Source organism: Pseudophryne corroboree, chromosome 5 (genome assembly GCF_028390025.1).
Source record: "Pseudophryne corroboree isolate aPseCor3 chromosome 5, aPseCor3.hap2, whole genome shotgun sequence".
NCBI classification, from domain to species: Eukaryota; Metazoa; Chordata; class Amphibia; order Anura; family Myobatrachidae; genus Pseudophryne; species Pseudophryne corroboree.
Window position 1 is genome coordinate 823863796 of NC_086448.1, and position 25722 is coordinate 823889517.

Consider the following 25722-nt stretch of genomic DNA (forward strand, 5'->3'; position numbering starts at 1 on the left):
ATGCCTAGTTACGGCACTGGGCTGCACTCTCCTACAGCTGCCTCCTTTTAATATGCGGACAGTAATTGGGGCACGTTAGCTCATTTTCCATGTTCTATTTAAAGGGAGCTATGTGTGTTACAATGAAAGAATTAACTTTTTGTAACTTTGTAAGCACGTTGTACATACAAAATAGCCTTAGCTCCTCCCTACCCACAGGAAATCAGTTCCAAATGGCAAAATAGGCTCCTGCCACCGTTTTCCATTTTGTCTGTTATATAATCATCTGTATTTGTCTTATAAAAAACGTAGAATTAAATCTACAATGTATGCTATTGATCTGTCGATATGCGCAGCGATTCTGACCGAATAATTTGCCCATTTTCAATCAAACGTGCTCTAGACTGCTGTGTGTACACCCCCTGACTGACCAGTAATCAGTATCAACATATACAGTGAATGAAATCAATCAAACATCACTGTATTTGTGGTGTGCCTGCAATAATTGTCTCAGGTCACCTGACAGTGGTAGGTTGCCCCTATTTTTGGTCAAACATTATGCTAAGAACCTCAGTTTTACTCTATGTTACATTACAGTGTTTATAATAATTGTTCAGATTATCAGTGTTCTTAGGGCTAAGGGTGATTACACACTAGGATGACATCACATATGATGCGATGTCATCCGCGACGGGACCAGACATCGGCAAATGCATACACATTTGCCAATGTCGGGAGCGATGGGGCAGCCAAGCTGCATTCAACAGCATGTCCCTCATCTGCGATGTCGCCCATCGGACCTGCGTACAGAGTCGACGGGCGGCGTTGCAGACAACCCGCTGGTGTGCGCATCGTGCAATATATCATCTGTACACACCAGACGATATCGCTCTTAACCGGCTGATATCGTCTGGAAAGTACGCGATATCACCTAGTGTGTATGCACCCTTAAGGGGGGTACTCACGGGAGAGATGTGTGCTGAGCGATCTTAACACAGACCGCTCAGCACACATCTCTCACCCCGCTCAGCACAGCGCGATGTGCTGAGCGAGGGGGAAAGCCGACAGGGGGCCGCTCACTTCACACATTGGTGAAGTGAGCGACCCGCTAGATTGAGCCTGCATGCAGCTCAATCTAGCATCGGCGATAGCGATGCGCGGGGCCGCGCATCGCTATCGCTGGAGGGCATACACACGGCAGATCCGTGCTTAAAATCTAAGCAATCTAGCAAGATTGCTTAGATTTTAAGCACGGATCTCTCCGTGTGTACCCCCCTTTAGAGTGTGCACCTGTATTTTCTCTTTTTTTTCTGTGTGGCATGGTAGCACCTCTTATTATGTTTAGAATTAGGGTGTGCTGTCCAGCCCCCCCCCCTCCCCCATATTATGAGGGTTCGGTGTGGTTGAGACAATAGCTAACGGTTGTTCTTTCCTTATTTGTCTGTCTTCCCAAATGTACAAGTGAAATAATAAAAGACAAATCAGCTAGCGCCAGAAGTGTGGAGGTTATAATAAGACGGCAGTGCTATATCGGGATCGGGGCAGTTTGTTGTGGTGTTACTGCTGCTGGGATAATAGTCCCGTAGCATTGTGAATACAGATTGTCAAAAAATAAAATTTATTCCTTTCATTCTATATACAGTATCTACCAGGTAAAAATTAAAAGTTCTTTGAATCAGTCAGAAAAAGTGCCCCATGTATCTTGGGTATTTTTATTCTCATCTTCCCCGGTAGCACAGTGGCCAGTACATGAACCCTCACCATTACTGAGATCAGGGCCGGATTTAGGGGGGGGGGGAGGGGGGGGCAAAGGGGGCGACTGCCCCCCCTAACACAGTCATAGCCACGCCCACTTTTGAGCAGAAGGGAGCTCTCTGGGGAGAGCCTGAGGCAGAATGATGTGCTGCAGGTTATACCGCAGTAGCAGAGAGGAGCCAGGAGAGCAAGGGTTACAGAGCATTTGCCCCTCACTTGCTGGTGTGTGGGTACTAGGGCTAATAAATACAATTACCCCATAGCACAGTCACATGTACATAGAACAAGTCTCACTCAAAAAGTTCAGTCAGAATTGAGAGAGGAGGAGTTAGGATTGCAGATGGGAGGAGTTGGGACTGTAGAGGGGGAGTCAAGATTAAACAGTAAACCGCCCCCCCTAAAGAAAAGTCTAGATCCGTCCCTGACTGAGATGCACTACAGTACCATGCTTTCAGGCTGACCAATTTAAAAAATCCTTTGATGAATATATTCCCTGTTCGGTGCTTCTAGAGCCAAGAGCTGATTGGACATTGTGTATCTTATAATTCCACCATCTGAGAAAACCTAAAAGGTTTACGCAGTAGGACATGGAAAATTAGAAAAACTTGAATGACCATCATTTATTTATCCTTAGTTACCCGGCTGTTGCTTCCAGCTGTTGAGAAATAAATCAGATATAAGGCCAGGAAACACATCTTTATTCCTATCAATGCCTAACATTATCATATAGAAACTTATTCTACAGACTCTACTGCTGTTGGCTCAGTCACCGATCCATAAGTAGTTGACTATATGGAATCATTCGACACATAGTCCCCAATGTACAGTGAATGAAAGTAAAGGTCACAGGGATTAACATAATCGTAGATCCATCATTGGGTTGTTCTGCTCCGTAGCCCCATCCAAAATGTTCTGGTTTTCTTTTAGATGTTTAACATTGGAAACAGATATATTTACAACTCATGGGATATGGTGGGTTTCTGTCCACTGGACTCATGTAGCATAAAGTAATACACTGTAACTCGTGCAGATACTGTGTCAGATACAACGCTTAGCATTTTGGTGACTGGTTGGTAGTTGGAGACCGGTGGGACAAACGTGTCAGTTGCCCCAACATTCTTATCCTCAGGGAAATGCGGAAAATATTTATGTAGGAAAAGCCAGTTGTGTGCTTTTCACTTACACAATTCTCATATAGAAAGTTATAAATATTTATAAATTTTTCATATTTAAAAGAGCACCTAACTGTTATGATACACCAGAGATAATTCATATAAGACTAGGGAGGCCAATCCCGGGGCATTTTTTCAATCCCGGGATTGAAAAATGCTCAATCCCGGGATTTCCGGGATCCCGGGATTGCAGTAGGGATCAGTGTAGGGAGCAGGGAGAGTATATGTGGAGGGCAGCGAGGGGTGGAGGGTGGGTGTAGGGAGCATGTAAGGAGCAGGAAGGGAGGGTGGGTGTAGGGAGCAGCGGCAGAGTGAGTGTAGGGAGCATGTAAGGAGCAGAAAGGGAGGGTGGGTGTAGGGAGCAGTGGGACAGTGGGTGTGTAGGGAGCATGTAAGGAGAAGGAAGGGAGGGTGGGTGTAGGGAGCAGGAAGGGAGGGTGGATGTAGTGAGCAGGAAGGGAGAGTGGTTTTAGGGAGCAGCGGGAGGGTGGCTGTGTAGGGAGCAGGAAGGTAAGGTGGGTGTAGTGAGCAAGGAGGATTTCAGGCTCAGAGAGGGAGTGTGGGTGTAGGTAGAGAACACTTACTAATTAATGCGCCGTGGGCACCAGCCACGGACACACACACACTGACCTCGCTGGCGGCATTTCAAATGTAGCGCCGGCCGCCAGCCAGTCAGAACTGGCATTCTGGCAGCCAATAAGGAGCCGCGGCTGCTGCCGCTTCCCTGATTGGCTGCCGGTCTGCCAGCTCTGATTGGCTGGCGGCCGGCGCTACATTTGAAATGCCGCCAGCGAGGTCAGTGTTATATAGCTGACAGCCGGGCAGCGCTGTGCTGTAGTGCTCAGCGCTGTCCGACAAAAATGCGCATGCGCACTCTAATCCCGTGAATCCCGGGATTGGAGGCTCCAATCCCGGGATTCAAATCCCAGCATTTTTGGGGCCAAATCCCGGGATCCCGCCGATCCCGGGATTGGCCTCCCTATATAAGACTCTTATAGTCACTACGGGTGAGGTCTTCAACCACTAATAGTCACCCGCTGTTTCCACAGAGCTAGTGCGCTCACTGGTACTTAGGTGACCACTTGGATTTATGCTCAGAACAGTAAGAGCTTATGTGATCAGTCTGGTGATCACAGGATGCAGAATATAAGACTAGAAGGACAGAGTTCCAACTGTTCAGAATGCTGGCCGCTTTGGGAGCACTGCTAGTGATGCAGGGTATGACCGTGCAGGATTCTGGAAGAAACTAAGGATGAAGAAAATGACTAGAGATAGCGACTCCAGCCTTAAAGGGTATTGACAGATTTTCTGGCAGATCATGAATGCAGGATAGGCTTAGATAGTGTGGCTCCAGACATGCAGGGTACTGGCAAATATTCTAAGCTGAGAGGTTGTGGCTGCAGCCAAGCAGGGTACGGGCAGATATTCTGGCAGGCCAGGAATGCAGTATAGGCTGAGAGGTTGCGGTTCCAGCCGTGCGAGGTACTTGCGGATATTCAAGCAGGCCAGGAATGTAGGATAGGCTGAGAGGTTGCGGCTCCTTCCATGTGAGGTACTGGCAGATATTCAGGCAGGCCAGGAATGCAAGATAAGCTGAGAGGTTGCGGCCCCAGCCAGGCAGGGTACTGGCAGATATTCTGGCAGGCCAGGAATGCAGGATAAACTGAGAGGATTCGGCTCCAGCTGTGCGATGTACTATCAGATATTCAGGCAGGCCAGGAATATAAGATATTTTCAAGAACCGACAGGAGTACTAAACAGGAATAACTCTTCTGGAACCAGGAACTGAGGACCAGGGGCTCACACTGGCAGGCATGAACTATAACCGGCAGGTCCTGGCAGGGCTGACAGAAAGATAAAGTGTAGAGGAGCCAATCCAGAAACTGGCTCAGCCAAGCCCACTTTAATAAACATCTGGGATGCTGAACGTCCACAGCACCGCCCCACAAGCCCCCACGGCTGCCAGACATATCAGCATCCTAGCGACTGGTAGAAGATACCTACCGGAAGTATCCAAGCATCCCGGTCACCTAGCAATGAGCGGGACCTGTAATGCAGATGAGCCATGGCAAGCTTGTGACACCAAGTGACCTCGCCACTGTCATAGGTCTTATAAAAGATGAGACAATCTTTCATAATTTTGTTTGAACACCTAAGTTTAATACCAAGCTAATAGTGTGCGTTTCATCAAACTTAGTTATAATCCATTAGATATCTCACCATACAATATATGAGAGCTCATTAAGGTTTATGGATAGGGTGGCGGGATCCCGGGATTTAGGCCAAAAATAGGCCTGGATTCATTCCCGGGATTGGAAGCTCCAATCCCGCGGATTACGGGATCAGGCGGCCCTTTAACACTGCCCGGCTCTCTCCTCCCGCTCCCCCGGCGCAGTGTGACCTCTGACTGTGAGTTCACGCTGCGCAGTCACCTGGCGCTGAGGCCGCTGGTAAGGCAGCCGTCACACACCGCCTGCCCCTGCAGTCACCACGGCTGACGGAAGTTTTCCTCCCACCTGCCCCAGCAGTTTTGCGAGTTGATTTATGAGCGGCGCGGGTGGGGAGAAGCGGGGCACGGCCGCCGGACAGACACACAAGAAGAAAGCCAATCTAGGGTATCCTGGAAATCCCGGGATTGACCGTTTTTCAATCCCGATACCCGGGATTGAAAAAATGGCCCGGGATTGGCCTCCCTACTTATGGGTAAATCGGGCATTGTTAGATGAATTTTTGTATATGATTTGTACGTAATAAAATACGTACTGTTGTTTCCCTGAAATGCTTTGTTAGGTATGTGATATAGGTTGGTCCAGATCTACTATACCAGTGGGTGCAGCAGGTACCTCGGACTAAGAGGACTTGGATTCATTTAATCATTTGTGAAACCTAGTTCTTCGATATTCTGACACTTTTCATTCAGAAAATAAATGTAACAACAGTTTTCAATCCCAGTCGGTGGCATCAACAACAAGCCGAATGTTCTATTACATTGCCTACAAATGCGGTAAAGTTTAATTGCGCTATTTTGTAAAACAATGGGGAGTCCACATCTTGAATATATAATTATATTTTGGACTCGAAATAACAAACAATATGTCCTGGAACTGGATAGATTGCAGGGTTGATGGAATTAATAAGGGTTATGTTTTATCTGCGATATGAGGAGGAATTATTTACACTGCAGAATAGTTATTTTACAGGGATATGAGCTCTGTATTTACAGAAAATGAGAAAACAATATTTCATCTCTAACTCCAGAAAGGGTTCTCTACAGCACAAGCTGTAAAACTATGTAATGCTTTCCCATGCAAACACAGAATAGAAACATAAAATGGATCAAAATAGTAAATTCATTGCAATTAATATACAAATATGTTGATGAGGTATGTAGTCAAAATGTCGACATTCAGGGTACAGGTAAAGTTTGGGCTTAAATGCACTAAAACCCCTATGCCGATATGTTGGCTGTCAACACTTTCAATGTCACCATCTTGTTCCCAGTGCCCACACAGTGATCTGACTAGTGGTGCAACGTCTTTTAGGGAAAGTGTTTCGCTCTTTGGCGCGATTTGACCATGGTCACTTTGATTAAGTTAAGTCGATGTAACGACCACATGGACAAAGCTAAAGGACATCCGTAGTGTTGGATAATCACAAAGCTAGTGTCAATTTCTTTGATCTGGACTTATTTTCAGAACAGACAGCAGTGTAATGTATTTCTCAATTAATTCTTTGCACCAACGACTCCAGGATCTGCATTTTAGTCCAACACGTCTGACATAAACCAAGGTTTTGAGTCTACATTGAACCTTTTCCCTGATACTGGTTGGAAGGGGAGATAACTCAGCCATACTGTCCTCTACAATTACAGGATAATATGTATTGTTAGATGGGTCCTTATATGTCAGATAACAAAGACACAGAGCAAGAGGTAAAACAATGATATTTTCTACACAGGCTGAAAGGCTTCAGTAGTCTTTTTGTAAAAGGGCCGCCAGCTCCCCAAAATCCCCCTTCTGAGTTACCCGGGTATAAGGAAATTAGCTAAATATATTTACACCCCTCAATAATAGTGTATACGGCATCTTGTAATTCATGAGCTGTGTGCGTCTCTGTGTATGTTTTGTTATTTCCTGCATTTGTTTTGTTATTTACCCTCAATTGTAAAATATATTCTGCATATTGTGACAGGAACACTGGAATAGTGAGTGTTTGATATGTTTGTCCCAGGTTCTTGTCCTACATGTTTTAGAAAAAAGAAACTTCCAGGAAAAGGTTTGTTTTGTTAGCAGCTTTTCAGTCTGTTGGAAAAGCTGGATAAGGGTCCTGGGAGAGAGAGAGTGGGCAAGTTCCAGACAGTGGGCCCAGTTCGGATCTTTGGCCTCACAGAGGGCTAATCGGGGCTTTCAGCTGTGTAAGAGTGTTATAGGGCTGCTAGCCTGATCAGTGTGTGCAGACTGCCTGGAGAGAAACTGCAGAATCTCTGTGAGGGAAACCTGCTTCCTTATACAAGTGAGCCATACGGTACTTACTGGAAAACTCTGTGTTTTGTTTAGAGACAGTCAGGAACATCTTGTGTATAGTTAGTGCCGGACAGGCAAGGCATTTTCTTTTGATGTTTATTTTTATTTTCTGCTTAATAAAACTGGTTGCGGTCAGTTGCACCACAAAACTGGACTTGTATGATTTCTCAGCTGCTGCTCACTGCCGTCTACCCCAGGAGACGGTGCCTGTTCCTTTACAGTGTTACAATATATACCTGCAGGGCCAGTGTTGCTTTCTAGATGTGTCAGTGCATTTTCAGCTTTCCTCAAATACTCAACGCCCTTCCCCAGTCTTTTGGATCATGAGTAGACTAAGGAGGGGTACACACTAGGATGACTGGCAATGGGGTCGATGGTCAGAACGATTTCCCTTCGCTCCGCACCATGCCAGATTGATGGTACACACTAAAAAAAATAATAAATGACGGAACGACATCTCGTTTCCGTCCGTCATTACACTGCACCGTGTCGCACACGCTATTTTCGATTGGCTGTGCAGCACGGCTGACCGGAAAAATGTTGCATTCAACCCACGGTAGCGTGCATTCATGCATACACATTGAGTGATATGCACGATTTGTTGTTCCGATATGGTAAATCGCGACAATATCGTTTTTTCCCAAATACTGTAATAGGGATATTTGTAACTAAATCATTATGTTCTTTCACAAATATTGTTATATCACTACTATACGATTATTATTTTTTCTCCTTCTGTTTCTGTATCCTATTACGTTGAATTTGAACATTTTGTAAAGCTCACGTGAATTACTGTATCAAGTGTATCCTTATTTATATTCTAAAGTGATAAACTGTACTGTATTAGCTTGATTTCGAGATATACAGTCTGAGAATAAATAATTTCTTAATAAAATAGCCATACACAGATGTATAAGCTACTGTACACATGATAGATAAATGATATTGTAGTCCAGCAGTATACAAGTTACTGATTGGTATGTTTTTATTTCCTTATACAGGGATTTTTTGTTGCCATTATATACTGCTTTTGTAACGGAGAGGTAAGTACCTGCCAGTGAACTCTTATTTTATTCAGCTGCATCATGAATAATTTGGAATTTGAAATTTCAACTACTGAGTAAACCCGTTGATGGGTTTTAGGGGGGGTGGGGGTTAAAGACATTATCAAACGGTTTTATGAGTATCTGTGAAGTTGTATATCAGAAAGTCACCCCTGGCTACATGTTTAACCTTTCGGTCCCAAAGACCCTCTTGAACTGTTGATTTTCAAGGTAGTCCCTCAGGATTTACCGGCAGCCTCAGCAGACCAGGCGTAGAAATCCCAATCATTTGTGTGACTGAAGGCAGCTCGTAGCGTGGTGATATATGTCTTCTGCTGTTGGAACTCAGACAGTCTCAGCTGCCAATCAATCTTCTGACCTACAGAGAGCGTCCGGGGGGGCACGGAAATACATAAAAGATTTAGCCTGTTATAGTCCCCTCGATTCTCCAAAGCGGACTGCGAACGATTGCTAGAAAATGCGCATCTATTAATACGATTAAGGGGGTTGAAGCAATTATTGATCCAGCAGCAAATGTCACACCTAGCTAGATTGTGTCCGTGGTGATATCTCCACTCACTTCATATTGTACTTCAATTTACTGCCCCCCCTCCCCTTCCCCCAAATAACAGCCAATAGGATCAATCTTAATAAAAGTGGTGACAGCAACTGCACCCTGAAAAAATTGTAAAAGAATATGTACTTAGCTTGTGGTCCGAGAAATCTGCACTGGAGCGATCCTCACATTTAATTGTGTATTTTATATGTCTTAATGGATATGGGGTAATTAGCACAGTAGAAGGGTGTATAAGTGTAGTGCCTAAGTGCTTCATCAGGATCTAAACACAGCTTTTCAGGTAAATAAATGAAAGCAGTGCTTTACTGTCAGCATAAATTAAAACAACAAACAGCCCCCATTCAGGGCACTAACTCACTTCTTTGCCTCTCACTATATTTGGGAAGCTAGCCTGTATCACAAAGTCTGTCACAAAGTCCCAGTCCTGTCTCTGACAGATGCAGTAAGGCACCTCCCGTCCTACTGACACTCAAGGCTCACTAGCTTGGCTTCTTTCCATCAACATGCATCCCTCCTGTCTCCTACAGGGTTAGACACAGGCCTCTTGGCCCTCAGTGGCTTCCTAGCATAATGCGCTCTGACTGGCTTTCTCAGCCCCACTTGGGCTTGTCACACAGGCCACAGCCTGTCCTGGCTGCTACAGTCTCCCAGACTGACTCTCCCCTGCAGCAATTAAGCGTGCTCACACCTCGCTTTTCTTCCCTGGGTTGGCGGATCCCTCCACAGAATACATGCGTCAGTAACGCAATTTACCTATTCCTCTCCACCGACACAAGAACATCTTAATAATTATGGCAGGCAGAACCGCAATGTGGGGTATGCGTTTGGTGCTGCCAACCAGGGTACAAGGCTGAGGTGGTGGCATGGTCGCTAGCCCGATAACACTCTTTTAACCTGTGCTTGCTCTCTGATGTCATCGAAACATAGAATTTGATGGCAGATAAGAACCACTTGGCCTATCTAGTCTGTCCATGTACACGCACACACTTACTCACTAGGGTTAATTTTTGTGGGAGGCCAATTAACCCACCAGCATATTTGGAATGTGGACGGAAAGCGGAGTACCTAGAGGAAACCCACGCAAGCGTGGAGAGAATATACAAACTCCACACAGTTAGGGCCATGGTGGAAATCAAACTCATGACCCCAGTGCTGTGAGGCAGTAATGCTAACCCTTACACCATCCGTACTTCCCTATGTCATGGGGGTAAATTTACTAAAATGGGAGTTCTATTTAAGATGGGATGTTGCCCATAGCAACCAATCAGATTCCAGGTATTATCTTCTAGAAGGTGCTAGATAAATGATAAGTAGAATCTGATTGGTTGCTATGGACAACATCTTATCTTAAATAGAACTCCCATCTTAGTAAATTTACCCTATGATGTTTTGTGCACCAGGGGTGGTGGGGTGTCCTAGCCCAGGGCCCTCTGCACCCTCACAGATGGCATGAAACCAACATAGAGCATCAAACCAACCAGCCCAACATTGTGACCAATGATTGGGTGATGTTGTTTCTCACTTAGGGGGAAATATATCAACCTTTGCAGAGAAATAAACTGGAGAAGTCGCCCCAAGCCACCAACCAGCTTTTAACTGTCATTTATCTAGCATATCCTGTAACATGAAAGTTACAAGCTGTTTGGTTGCTTTGGGCAACTACGCCACTTTATCTCTCTCCAAGGCTTGATACTTCTCCCCTTTGGTGATTGGTCGGTAGTCAATTAAGCTGATGAACTGGCCGTGAAGAAAAATGTGCACCAAGAATAGACTGACATAATAGAGAGGGGTTGGTTTGTTTGTTTGTTTTTAATCTTATTGCTAAACCTCTTGAGAGTTGAGGAACCATTTGTGATGCTCTTAGAAAATGTCACCTAGTCTTCCACTGTGTTCCGCAGTCGGTTCTTTTGTTGATTGATTCCATGTTTTCCTTTTTAGGTACAGGCAGAGATTAAGAAATCATGGAGCAGGTGGACATTGGCGCTTGACTTTAAGAGGAAAGCTCGGAGCGGAAGCACCACCTACAGTTATGGACCTATGGTCTCTCACACGAGTATTACTAATGTAACCACACGGGGGACCTTGGCCTTACACTTAAACACAAGACATGTATCTGCGGCCCTGAATGGCCACAGGAACTTACCAGGCTATGTAAAAAATGGCTCAATTTCTGAAAACTCGATACCTTCCTCAGGACCAGAGCAGTACAACAAAGACGAGGAATATCTCAACGGGTCTGGAGTCTATGATGCTGATAGACCAGCAGCGGAGGTTGTAGAAGAAGAGAGAGAGACTGTCATGTAAATATTTTCTCAAACATCCAAAGCGGTCACGAATTCGTGCGGGATCAATGGATTGTAGGCACACATTATGTCATGTGATGACGAAGATCTGAATGTCAGTGAAGGCTGATAACATTCCAACCTTCACTTTCCAGATCAGTTAGGAAGTACTTGGGTTTTTTTTTTGTTCCAACTGTTTTGGCGAACAACACAGAAATATCACCGCCGCACACTGTCAATTCTAGGTTGTTCCCGCCACCACCAGAGCACAAGAGAGACAATTACCAAGTACTTTGTGCGTTAAAACCATATTTAAGTGATGTACCAGTTTGTTATTTTTGATGATCTGTATCGTTTTTTTTAAATATGTATTTTTTATTTTATTTTTTTATTTTTTTTTGCAAGACACTTATTTATAAGTCCTCTATGTTAGAGATGTGGATTTAAAAACATTGTGAATGCATTTCCTAGACGTTAAAAAAAAAAAGCAAAAAAAAAATGACGCATGAACAATAGATAATTTGGGTCTTTATGTCAGCTCGCCAAGGATTCCGGTTCTGATGTTACATTGTAACAGCCCAGAATGTGCGCTCACTACTAGCACCTGTTACTGTACAGTACGTGACAAACACGTGTAATAACAGACTGCCAGGAGAGTATACAGGACTGGGGCACAGGGCAAGGCAATTAGATTGCGGACCCATCGGAACAAAGGTTGACCCCTGGCGGTCGGCTGACAATTTTTTTCCGGAGCGGCTGCGTGTGATGTCACGCAGCTGCCCTGAAAACAGTCAGGGCCTGACCCCGCTTGGGACACTCAGCCCCCCCCCCCAGTGCCGTGATGACGCCCCTCCGACGGCTGCAGCTGTCAATCAAACTGCGGCCGCAATGTGTAAGATCGCGCACGCACACAACGGCTGCTGGATGCGGCCTCTGCGAGAGCCCACGCGGCTGTGTCCAGGTCTGAATTAGGCCCACAGACAATTCCAAACTTCTGAGAACCATTTTCAGTAAAATAGGTAATAATAAAATTAAAGTGTTAACAACTTTAGTTAAAAAAGGCTAATAAGTCCCCGCCTCAACTATGCAATTAGCCACTGACAATGGGCAAGTACATTGCAAATTAACATGTTAATACAAGGTTGCTGATTATCAACTCCCTAATTCTTGAGGGAAACCTAATCAGCGACGCATTATTCATTTCTGCCTCAGGAAAAGAAAAAAGTTTGTTAGAGAAAATTAAACTGTACGATAAATAGGCAGCCGAAGTGCTGCTGATATATTTTCATTAATATATGAATAATGGAAATTCTAAAAAAATAATAATATATTTAAACAATTAAATATGCGTATGTAGATAAAAGTCAATTGTATACAACAAATGCATTGTGTACAATACACGAGCATCACTAGTTACTCTAAGGACCAAGTGCAAGTTTTCTTTTTATTTGTAATACACGTAATTGAGGAATATGTGATTTGTCGAGCGGACACCCTGTTCTGTTCCCGCGCAGTAAGCAGTCGACTGATTGGTTCAATTGTTCGCTTCGGGAATTGTGAATGATAAAGAGAAAGCAAATGAACAAAAAAATGGAGACTTGTATGAAATTGATTTCAAAATCAGGGCAAAATAATAAAAAAAATGTAAGTCAATTGCAACAGTTTTAAATATAACGTTGTTGGTAAGCAGATACATTTTTGCTTTTACCTATGGCCGAATCTATTAAAAATGAACAAGTCTCGTTACTTTTAGATTTTAAATGGTCATTGTATCAATATTCATTATGAAAGGTCAGTACAGGTAAATATATGCCTGCAAGTTACACTTTAAATGTAATATATTAAACATGTAAAATGAAGAACATTTTTATCCCACTTCTAAACATGTCCACCTGTATGCTGCATCAAACACATTTTATAAAGAATAAATAAATTTTATGCTGGAAAACTGGGTAGAGAATTTATATGTATTTGTTTTCATTTATTTTCTTTGCAAATTAACAAAACTTGTGCCTTTTGTTACCTCCATTCCCCTCCCCACATCATGTCACTGCCCCTGTCACAAGCAGCCCTGTCTTCACTGACACATCACTCATCTCCTGATATACTCTGTGCTGCTGGGGGACCCTGCTTCTCCCACTATATTAATCTCAGTCTGTGGCTTCCTGCTGTCTCCATTCCCCTCCTCACATCATGTCACTGCCCCTGTCACATGACTCCTCTCCTGATTTACTCTGTGCTGCTGGGGATCCTGCTCCTCCCACTATATAACTCTCATTCCTCTCAGTCTGTGGCTTCCTCCTGCCTCCATTCCCCTCCCCACATCATGTCACTGCTCCTGTCACATTCAGCCCTGTCTTCACTGACACATCACTCATCTCCTGATATACTCTGTGCTGCTGGGGGACCCTGCTCCTCCCACTATATAACTCTCATTCCTCTCAGTCTGTGGCTTCCTGCTGTCTCCATTCCCCTCCTCACATCATGTCACTGCCCCTGTCACATGCAGCCCTGTCCTCACTGACACATCACTCATCTCCTGATATACTCTGTACTGCTGGGGACCCTGCTCCTCCCACTATATTAATCTCAGTCTGTGGCTTCCTGCTGTCTCCATTCCCCTCCTCACATCATATCACTGCCCCTGTCACATGCAGCCCTGTCCTCACTGACACATCACTCATCTCCTGATATACTCTGTACTGCTGAGGACCCTGCTCCTCCCACTATATAACTCTCAGTCTGTGGCTTCCTGCTGTCTCCATTCCCCTCCTCACATCATGTCACTGCCCCTGTCACATGCAGCCCTGTCCTCACTGACACATCACTCATCTCCTGATATACTCTGTACTGCTGGGGACCCTGCTCCTCCCACTATATTAATCTCAGTATGTGGCTTCCTGCTGTCTCCATTCCCCTCCTCACATCATATCACTGCCCCTGTCACATGCAGCCCTGTCCTCACTGACACATCACTCATCTCCTGATATACTCTGTGCTGCTGGGGACCCTGCTCCTCGCATTATATAATACTCAGTCTGTGGCTCCTGCTGCCTCCATTCCCCTCCTCACATCATGTCACTGCCCCTGTCACATGCAGCCCTTTCCTCACTGACACATCACTCATCTCCTGATATACTCTGTACTGCTGGGGACCCTGCTCCTCCCACTATATAACTCTCATACCCCTTTTCCACTAGCTCAAAAAACACGGGTAAATGCACGGGGGCGCGCATTTACCCGTGTTTTTGGCAAGTGGAAAAGGGTAAACCCGGATCAAGTGATCCGTGAATCCTACCCGGCTATTTACCTGGGTAGGACACGGGAATGATCCGGGTAGGGTGTAGTGTAAACGGGAGCCGTGTCGATGCGACACGGCTCCCGTTTACACTGTATGGATGGGCGGCGCTGGGAGATCATGTGATCTCCCTGCGCCGCCCCTGCCGTGTAGCTAGAAGCGTCACCAACCCGGCATATGCCGGGTTGTGACTGCTAATGGGAAAGGGACCGAGCACGGGTCGCAGCAGGGGGCAGCTCCCGTGTCAGGCTCCCGGCTGCGACCCGTGCTCGTAGGTGTAAAAGGGGTATCAGTCTGTGGCTTCCTGCTGTCTCCATTCCCCTCCTCACATCATGTCACTGCCCCTGTCACATGCAGCCCTGTCCTCACTGACACATCACTCATCTCCTGATATACTCTGTGCTGCGGACCCTGCTCCTCCCACTATAACTCTCATTCCTCTCAGTCTGTGACTTCCTGATGCCTCCATTCCCCTCCTCACATAATGTCACTGCCTCTGTCACATGCAGCCCTGTCCTCACTGACACATCACTCATCTCCTGATATACTCTGTACTGCTGGGGACCCTGCTCCTCCGACTATATTAATCTCAGTCTGTGGCTTCCTGCTGTCTCCATTCCCCTCCTCACATCATATCACTGCCCCTGTCACATGCAGCCCTGTCCTCACTGACACATCACTCATCTCCTGATATACTCTGTGCTGCTGGGGACCCTGCTCCTCCCACTATATAACTCTCAGTCTGTGGTTTCCTGCTGCCTCCATTCCCCTCCTTACTTCATGTCACTGTCCTTGTCACATGCAGCCCTGTCCTCACTGACACATCACTCATCTCCTGATATACACTGTGCTGCTGGGGCACACTGCTCCTCCCACTATATAGCTCTCAGTCTGTGGCCTCCTGCTGCCTCCATTCCCCTCCTCACATCATGTCACTGCCTCTGTCACATGCAGCCCTGTCCTCACTGACACATCACTCATCTGATATACTCTGTGCTGCTGGGGGACCCTGCTCCTCCCACTATATAACTCTCATTCCTCTCAGTCTGTGGCTTCCTGCTGCCTCCATTCCCCTCCTCACATCATGTCACTGCCCCTGTCACATGAAGCCCTGTCCTCACTGACACATCACTCATCTCCTGATATACTCTGTGCTGCTGGTAGAGCCCTGCTCCTCCACTATATAACTCTAGGTCTGTGGCTTCCTGCTGCCTCCATTCCCCTCCTCACATCATGTCACTGCCCCTGTCACATGCAGCCCTGTCCTCACTGACACATCACTCATCTCCTGATATACTCTGTGCTGCTGGGGACCCTGCTCCTCCCACTATATAACTCTCAGTCTGTGACCTCCTGCTGCCTCCATTCCCCTCCTCACATCATGTCATTGCCCCTGTCACATGCAGCCCTGTCCTCACTGACACATCACTCATCTCCTGATATACTCTGTGCTGCTGAGGACCCTGCTCCTCCCACTATATAACTCTCAGTCTGTGGCTTCCTGCTGCCTCCATTCCCCTCCTCACATCATGTCACTGCCCCTGTCACATGCAGCCCTTTCCTCACTGACACATCACTCATCTCCTGATATACTCTGTGCTGCTGGGGGACCCTGCCCTTCCCATTGTATAACTCTCAGTCTGTGACTTATTGCTGCCTCCATTCCCCTCCTCACATCATGTCACTGCCTCTGTCACATGTAACACTGTCTTCATTGACACATCACTCATCTCCTGATATACTCTGTGCTGCTGGGGACCTCTGCTCCTCCCACTGTATAACTCTCAGTCTGTGGCTTCCTGCTGCCTCCATTCTCCTCCTTACATCATGTCACTGCCTCTGTCACATGCAGCCCTGTCCTCACTGACACATCACTCATCTCCTGATATACTCTGTGCTGCTGGGGGACCCTGCTCTTCCCACTGTATAACTCTGTCTGTGACTTATTGCTGCCTCCATTCCCCTCCTCACATCATGTCACTGCCTCTGTCACATGTAACACTGTCCTCACTGACATATCACTCATCTCCTGATATACTCTGTGCTGCTGGGGGACCCTGCTCTTCCCACTGTATAACTCTTAGTCTGTGGCTTCCTGCTGCCTCCATTCCCCTCCTTACATCATGTCACTGCCCCTGTCACATGCAGCCCTGTCCTCACTGCATACTTGCCTACTCTCCCGGAATGGCCGGGAGGCTCCCGAAAATCGGGTGACCCTCCCGGCCCCCCGGAAGAGCAGGCAAGTCTCTCGGAATCAGGGGTCCCCCTGCCCGTCCGCCCTCTTAGTGTGTAAAGTGGGCAGTCCGGGCAGTTGATGATGCGATTCTTGCTGAATCGCGTCATCATAGCCACGCCCCCTGCAGTGTAATGCCGGGGATCGCGGCATTACAGAGCGAGGCGCGGCTTAAAGGATGTGGCCTGATAACTCCGCCCCTGTCCCGCCCCTGCTCCACCCCGTCCCGCCTCCGGTGCACCTCCTCCCCACATCACAGCCCTCCCCTGCCCAGCTGCTGAGCCGACCTGGCTGCTCTCTCCCGCAGAGAGCAGCCAGAATGTCGGCATGTATGCCTCACTGACACATCACTCATCTCCTGATATACTCTGTGCTGCTGGGGGACCCTGCTCCTCTCACTATATAGCTCATTCCTCTCAGTCTGTGGCTTCCTGCTGCCTCCATTCTCCTCCTCACATCATGTCACTACCCCTGTCACATGCAGCCCTGTCCTCATTGACACATCACTCATCTCCTGATATACTCTGTGCTGCTGGAGACCCTGCTCCTCCCACTATATAACTCTCAGTGTGTGGTTTCCTGCTGCCTCCATTCCCCTCCTCACATCATGTCACTGCCCCTGTCACATGCAGCCCTGTCCTCACTGACACATCACTCATCTCCTGATATACTCTGTGCTGCTGGGGCCCCTGCTCCTCCCACTATATAACTCTCAGTCTGTGGCTTCCTGCTGTCTCCATTCCCCTCCTCACATCATGTCACTGCCCCTGTCACATGCAGCCCTGTCCTCACTGACACATCACTCATCTCCTGATATACTCTGTGCTACTGGAGACCCTGCTCCTTCCACTATATAACTCTCAGTCTGTGGCTTCCTGCTGCCTCCATTCCCCTCCTCACATCATGTCACTGCCCCTGTCACATGCAGCCCTGTCCTCACTGACACACCACACATTTCCTGATATACTCTGTGCTGCTGGGGGACACTGCTCCTCCCACTGTATAACTCTCAGTCTGTGGTTTCCTGCTGCCTCCATTCCCCTCCTCACATCATGTCACTGCCCCTGTCACATGCAGCCCTGTCCTCACTGACACATCACTCATCTCCTGATATACTCTGTGCCACTGGAGACCCTGCTCCTTCCACTATATAACTCTCAGTCTGTGGCTTCCTGCTGCCTCCATTCCCCTCCTCACATCATGTCACTGCCCCTGTCATATGCAGCCCTGTCCTCACTGACACATCACTCATCTCCTGATATACTCTGTGCTGCTGGGAACCCTGCTCCTCCCACTATATAACTCTCAGTCTGTGGCTTCCTGCTGCCTCCATTCCCCTCCTCACATCATGTCACTGCCCTGTCATGTGCAGCCCTGTCCTCACTGACACATCACTCATCTCCTGATATACTCTGTGCTGCTGGGGGACCCTGCTTCTTCCACTATATAACTCTCAGTCTGTGGCTTCCTCCTGCCTCCATTCCTCTCCTCACATCATGTCACTGCCCCTGTCACATGCAGCCCTGTCCTCACTGACACATCACTCATCTCCTGATATACTCTGTGCTGCTGGGGACCCTGCTCCTCCACTATATAACTCTCAGTCTGTGACCTCCTGCTTCCTCCATTCCCCTCCTCACATCATGTCACTGCCCCTGTCACATGCAGCCCTGTCCTCACTGACACATCACTCATCTCCTGATATACTCTGTGCTACTGGAGACCCTGCTCCTGCCACTATATAACTCTCAGTCTGTGGCTTCCTGCTGCCTCCATTCCCCTCCTCACATCATGTCACTGCCCCTGTCACATGCAGCCCTGTCCTCACTGACACACCACACATTTCCTGATATACTCTGTGCTGCTGGGGGACACTGCTCCTCCCACTGTATAACTCTCAGTCTGTGGTTTCCTGCTGCCTCCATTCCCCTCCTCGCATCATGTCACTGCCCCTGCCACATGCAGCCCTGTCCTCACTGACACATCACTCATCTCCAGATATACTCTGTGCTGCTGGAGACCCTGCTCCTGCCACTATATAACTCAGTCTGTGGCTTCCTGCTGCCTCCATTCCCCTCCTCACATCATGTCACTGCCCCTGTCATATGCAGCCCTGTCCTCACTGACACATCACTCATCTCCTGATATACTCTGTGCTGCTGGGAACCCTGCTCCTCCCACTATATAACTCTCAGTCTGTGGCTTCCTGCTGCCTCCATTCCCCTCCTCACATCATGTCACTGCCCTGTCATGTGCAGCCCTGTCCTCACTGACACATCACTCATCTCCTGATATACTCTGTGCTGCTGGGGGACCCTTCTTCTTCCACTATATAACTCTCAGTCTGTGGCTTCCTCCTGCCTCCATTCCTCTCCTCACATCATGTCACTGCCCCTGTCACATGCAGCCCTGTCCTCACTGACACATCTCTCATCTCCTGATATACTCTGTGCTGCTGGGGACCCTGCTCCTCCACTATATAACTCTCAGTCTGTGACCTCCTGCTTCCTCCATTCCCCTCCTCACATCATGTCACTGCCCCTGTCACATGCAGCCCTGTCCTCACTGACACATCACTCATCTCCTGATATACTCTGTGCTGCTGAGGACCCTGCTCCTCCCACTCTATAACTCTCAGTCTGTGGCTTCCTGCTGCCTCCATTCCCCTCCTCACATCATGTCACTGCCCCAGTCACATGCAGCCCTGTCCTCACTGACACATCACTCATCTCCTGATATACTCTGTGCTGCTGGGGACCCTGCTCCTTCCACTATATAACTCTCAGTTTGTGGCTTCCTGCTGCCCCCATTCCCCTCCTCACATCATGTCACTGCCCCTGTCACATGCAGCCCTGTCCTCACTGACACATCACATCTCCTGATATACTCTGTGCTGCTGGGGACCCTGCTCCTCCCACTATATAACTCTCAGTCTGTGGCTTCCTGCTGCCTCCATTCCCCTCCTCACATCATGTCACTGCCCCTGTCACATGCAGCCCTGTCCTCACTAACACATCACTCATCTCCTGATATACTCTGTGCTGCTGGGGACCCTGCTCCTCACACTATATAACTCTCAGTCTGTGGCTTCCTGCTGCCTCCATTCCCCTCCTCACATCATGTCACTGCCCCTGTCACATGCAGCCCTGTCCTCACTGACACATCACTCATCTCCTGATATACTCTGTGCTGCTGGGGACCCTGCTCCTTCCACTATATAACTCTCAGTCTGTGGCTTCCTGCTGCCTGCATTCCCCTCCTCACATCATGTCACTGCTCCTGTCACATGCAGCCCTGTCCTCACTAACACATCACTCATCTGCTGATATACTCTGTGCTGCTGGGGACCCTGCTCCTTCCACTATATAACTCTCAGTCTGTGGCTTCCTGCTGCCTGCATTCCCCTCCTCACATCATGTCACTGCTCCTGTCACATGGAGCTCTGTCCTCACTGACACATCACTCATCTCCTGATATACTCTGTGCTGCTGGGGACCCTGCTCCTCCCACTATATAACTCTCAGTCTGTGGCTTCCTGCTGCCTCCATTCCCCTCCTCACATCATGTCTCTGCCCCTGTCACATGCAGCCCTGTCCTCACTAACACATCACTCATCTCGTGATATACTCTGTGCTGCTGGGGACCCTGCTCCTCACACTACATAACTCTCAGTCTGTGGCTTCCTGCTGCCTCCATTCCCCTCCTCACATCATGTCACTGCCCCTGTCACATGCAGCCCTGTCCTCACTGACACAACACTCATCTCCTGATATACTCTGTGTTGCTGGGGACACTGCTCCTCCCACTATATAACTCTCAGTCTGTGGCTTCCTGCTGCCCCCATTCCCCTCCTCACATCATGTCACTGCCCCTGTCACATGCAGCCCTGTCCTCACTGACACATCACATCTCCTGATATACTCTGTGCTGCTGGGGACCCTGCTCCTCCCACTATATAACTCTCAGTCTGTGGCTTCCTGCTGCCCCCATTCCCCTCCTCACATCATGTCACTGCCCCTGTCACATGCAGCCCTGTCCTCACTGACACATCACATCTCCTGATATACTCTGTGCTGCTGGGGACCCTGCTCCTCCCACTATATAACTCTCAGTCTGTGGCTTCCTGCTGCCTCCATTCCCCTCCTCACATCATGTCACTGCCCCTGTCACATGCAGCCCTGTCCTCACTAACACATCACTCATCTCCTGATATACTCTGTGCTGCTGGGGACCCTGCTCCTCACACTATATAACTCTCAGTCTGTGGCTTCCTGCTGCCTCCATTCCCCTCCTCACATCATGTTACTGCCCCTGTCACATGCTGCCCTGTCCTCACTGACACATCACTCATCTCCTGATATACTCTGTGCTGCTGGGGACCCTGCTCCTTCCACTATATAACTCTCAGTCTGTGGCTTCCTGCTGCCTGCATTCCCCTCCTCACATCATGTCACTGCTCCTGTCACATGGAGCTCTGTCCTCACTGACACATCACTCATCTCCTGATATACTCTGTGCTGCTGGGGACCCTGCTCCTCCCACTATATAACTCTCAGTCTGTGGCTTCCTGCTGCCTCCATTCCTCTCCTCACATCATGTCACTGCCCCTGTCACATGCAGCCCTGTCCTCACTGACACATCACTCATCTCCTGATATACTCTGTGCTGCTGGGGACCCTGCTCCTCACACTACATAACTCTCAGTCTGTGGCTTCCTGCTGCCTCCATTCCCCTCCTCACATCATGTCACTGCCCCTGTCACATGCAGCCCTGTCCTCACTGACACATCCCTCATTTCCTGGTATACTCTGTGCTGCTGGGGACCCAGCTCCTCCCACTATATAACTCTCAGTCTGTGGCTTCCTGCTGCCTCCATTCCCCTCCTCACATCATGTTACTGCCCCTGTCACATGCAGCCCTGTCCTCACTGACACATCACTCATCTCCTGATATACTCTGTGCTGCTGGGGACCCTGCTCCTTCCACTATATAACTCTCAGTCTGTGGCTTCCTGCTGCCTGCATTCCCCTCCTCACATCATGTCACTGCTCCTGTCACATGGAGCTCTGTCCTCACTGACACATCACTCATCTCCTGATATACTCTGTGCTGCTGGGGACCCTGCTCCTCCCACTATATAACCCTCAGTCTGTGGCTTCCTGCTGCCTCCATTCCTCTCCTCACATCATGTCACTGCCCCTGTCACATGCAGCCCTGTCCTCACTGACACATCACTCATCTCCTGATATACTCTGTGCTGCTGGGGACCCTGCTCCTCCCACTATATAACTCTCAGTCTGTGGCTTCCTGCTGCCTTCATTCCCCTCCTCACATCATGTCACTGCCCCTGTCACATGCAGCCCTGTCCTCACTGACACATCACTCATCTCCTGATATACTCTGTGCTGCTGGGGACCCTGCTCCTCCCACTGTATAACTCTCAGTCTGTGGCTTCCTGCTGCCCCCATTCCCCTCCTCACATCATGTCACTGCCCCTGTCACATGCAGCCCTGTCCTCACTGACACATCACTCATCTCCTGATATACTCTGTGCTGCTGGGGACCCTGCTCCTCCCACTGTATAACTCTCAGTCTGTGGCTTCCTGCTGCCCCCATTCCCCTCCTCACATCATGTCACTGCCCTGTCACATGCAGCCCTGTCCTCACTGATACATCATGATTTCCCCAGATCACTTCCAGGATGCTGATGTAGCATTAGGGCGAGAATGAGGGGAAGACTGAACATAATCTGGCCGCCAATAATCATGACTCTACCAAACTCACCGTAAAAATATGATCCAAAAATAATCTTTGAGGGTAACGCAGGTTTGTGTATAATCAATGCTCCAGCGCTGAATGAGCTTACATAGGATATCTTTGACTGAAAGAATTCACTTTGTGCATGCCCAGAAAACGGGGGCACTTTGGGATGATTAAGCAGTGCAATGCGTGGAGAAAAAACCCATAGCAACCACCCATCATTTTATAGAATATACTTTATTTATACCTCACAGCTAAGGTTGCTATTGGTAACTTATCCCTGTTTCCCCCCCCCCCCCCCACACACTTTTTTCATTGTTTGATACATCAGTCCCTAAATACACCAGAATGACTGTGGAGAGGTTGGACAGGTGAGGGCAGGGTCATTATAGCATGTGCCAAGTACAGTACCGGTATAATTGCACAATAACAAACAAAATGTAGACTGGGTCACCACATCCCCAACATGACCTGACCACTGGCCATGACCATAATACATCTATTACACCCTATACAGACATAGGACACTACACCGCCAACATGACCTGACCCCTGGCCATGACCATACTACATCTATTACACCCTATACAGACATAGGACACTACACCCTCAACATGACCTGAACACTGGCCATGACCATACTACATCTATTACACCATATACAGACATAGGACACTACACCCCAACATGACCTGACCACTGGCCATGACCATAATACATCTATTACACCCTATACAGACATAGGACACTACACCCCCAACATGACCTGACCACTGGCCATGACCATACTACATCTATTACACCCTATACAGACATAGGACACTACACCCTCAACATGACCTGAACACTGGCCATGACCATACTACATCTATTACACCCTATACAGACATAGGACACTACACCCCAACATGACCTGACCACTGGCCATGACCATAATACATCTATTACACCCTATACAGACATAGAGGACTACACCCCCAACATGACCTGACCACTGGCCATGACCATAATACATCTATTACACCCTATACAGACATAGGACACTACACCCCAACATGACCTGACCACTGGCCATGACCATAATACATCTATTACACCCTATACAGACATAGGACACTACACCCCCAACATGACCTGAACACTGGCCATGACCATAACACATCTATTACACCCTATACAGACATAGGACACTAAACCCAAACATGACCTGACCACTGGCCATGACCATAATACATCTACTACACCCTATACAGACATAGGACATTACACCCCCAACATGACCTGACCACTTGCCATGATCATAATACATCTATTACACCCTATACAGACATAGGACACTACACCCCAACATGACCTGACCGCTGGACATGACCATAATACATCTATAACACCCTATACAGACATAGGACACTACACCCCCAACATGACCTGACCACTGGACATGACCATACTACATATCTTACACCCTATACAGACATAGGACACTACACCCTCAACATGACCTGAACACTGGCCATGACCATACTACATCTATTACACCCTATACAGACATAGGAAATTACACCCCAACATGACCTGACCACTGGCCATGACCATAATACATCTCTTACACCCTATACAGACATAGGACACTATACCCTCAACATGACCTGAACACTGGCCATGACCATACTACATCTATTACACCCTATACAGACATAGGACATTACACCCCAACATGACCTGACCACTGGCCATGACCATAATACATCTATTACACCCTATACAGACATAGGACACTACACCCCCAACATGACCTGACCCCTGGCCATGACCATAATACATCTATTACATCCTATACATACATAGGACACTACACCCCAACATGACCTTACCACTGGCCATGACCATAATACATCTATTACACCCTATACAGACATAGGACACTACACCCCCAACATGACCTGACCACTGGCCATGACCATAATACATCTATTACACCCTATACAGACATAGGACACTACACCCCCAACATGACCTGACCGCTGGCCAATACCATAATACATCTATTACACCCTATACAGACATAGGACACTACACCCCCAACATGACCTGACCGTAGGACATGACCATAACACATCTATTACACCCTATACAGACATAGGACACTACACCCCCAACATGACCTGACCACTGGCCATGACCATAATACATCTCTTACACCCTATACAGACATAGGACACTATACCCTCAACATGACCTGAACACTGGCCATGACCATACTACATCTATTACACCCTATACAGACATAGGACATTACACCACAACATGACCTGACCACTGGCCATGACCATAATACATCTATTACACCCTATACAGACATAGGACACCACATCCCCAACATGACCTGACCCCTGGCCATGACCATACTACATCTATTACACCCTATACAGACATAGGACACTACACCCTCAACATGACCTGACCCCTGGCCATGACCATAATACATCTATTACATCCTATACATACATAGGACACTACACCCCAACATGACCTGACCGCTGGACATGATCATAATACATCTATTACACCCTATACAGACATAGGACACTACACCCCTAACATGACCTGACCATTAGCTATGACCAGAATATATCTATTACACCCTATACAGACATAGGACACTACACCCCCAAAATGACCTGAGCACTGGCCATGACCATAATATATCTATTACACCCTATACAGACATAGGACACTACACCCCCAACATGACCTGACCACTGGCCATGACCATTATACATCTATTACACCCTATACAGACAAACGACACTACACCCTTAACATGACCTGGCCATGACCATAATACATCTATTACACCATATACAGACATAGGACACTACACCCCAACATGACCTGACCGCTGGCCATGACCATAATACATCTATTACACCCTATACAGACATAGGACACTACACCCCAACATGACCTGACCGCTGGCCATGACCATAATACATCTATTACACCCTATACAGACAAACGACACTACACCCCCAACATGACCTGACCGCTGGCCATGACCATAATACATCTATTACACCCTATACAGACAAACGACACT

At 47.7% G+C, this 25722-nt stretch overlaps 1 protein-coding gene across 1 annotated transcript in view; it reads left to right on the top strand.

Annotated features, from left to right (window-relative positions):
• Window positions 1-13279, top strand: part of PTH1R (parathyroid hormone 1 receptor) — a 453204-nt gene extending 439925 nt beyond the window's left edge. Inside the window, exons 12-13 of the mRNA XM_063924515.1 lie at window positions 8431-8472; window positions 10988-13279. Coding sequence (XP_063780585.1) covers window positions 8431-8472; window positions 10988-11353 — 408 coding nt within the window. The 3' untranslated portion in view covers window positions 11354-13279. The remainder of the gene's footprint in view (window positions 1-8430; window positions 8473-10987) is intronic.
• Window positions 13280-25722: the final 12443 nt, after the last annotated feature.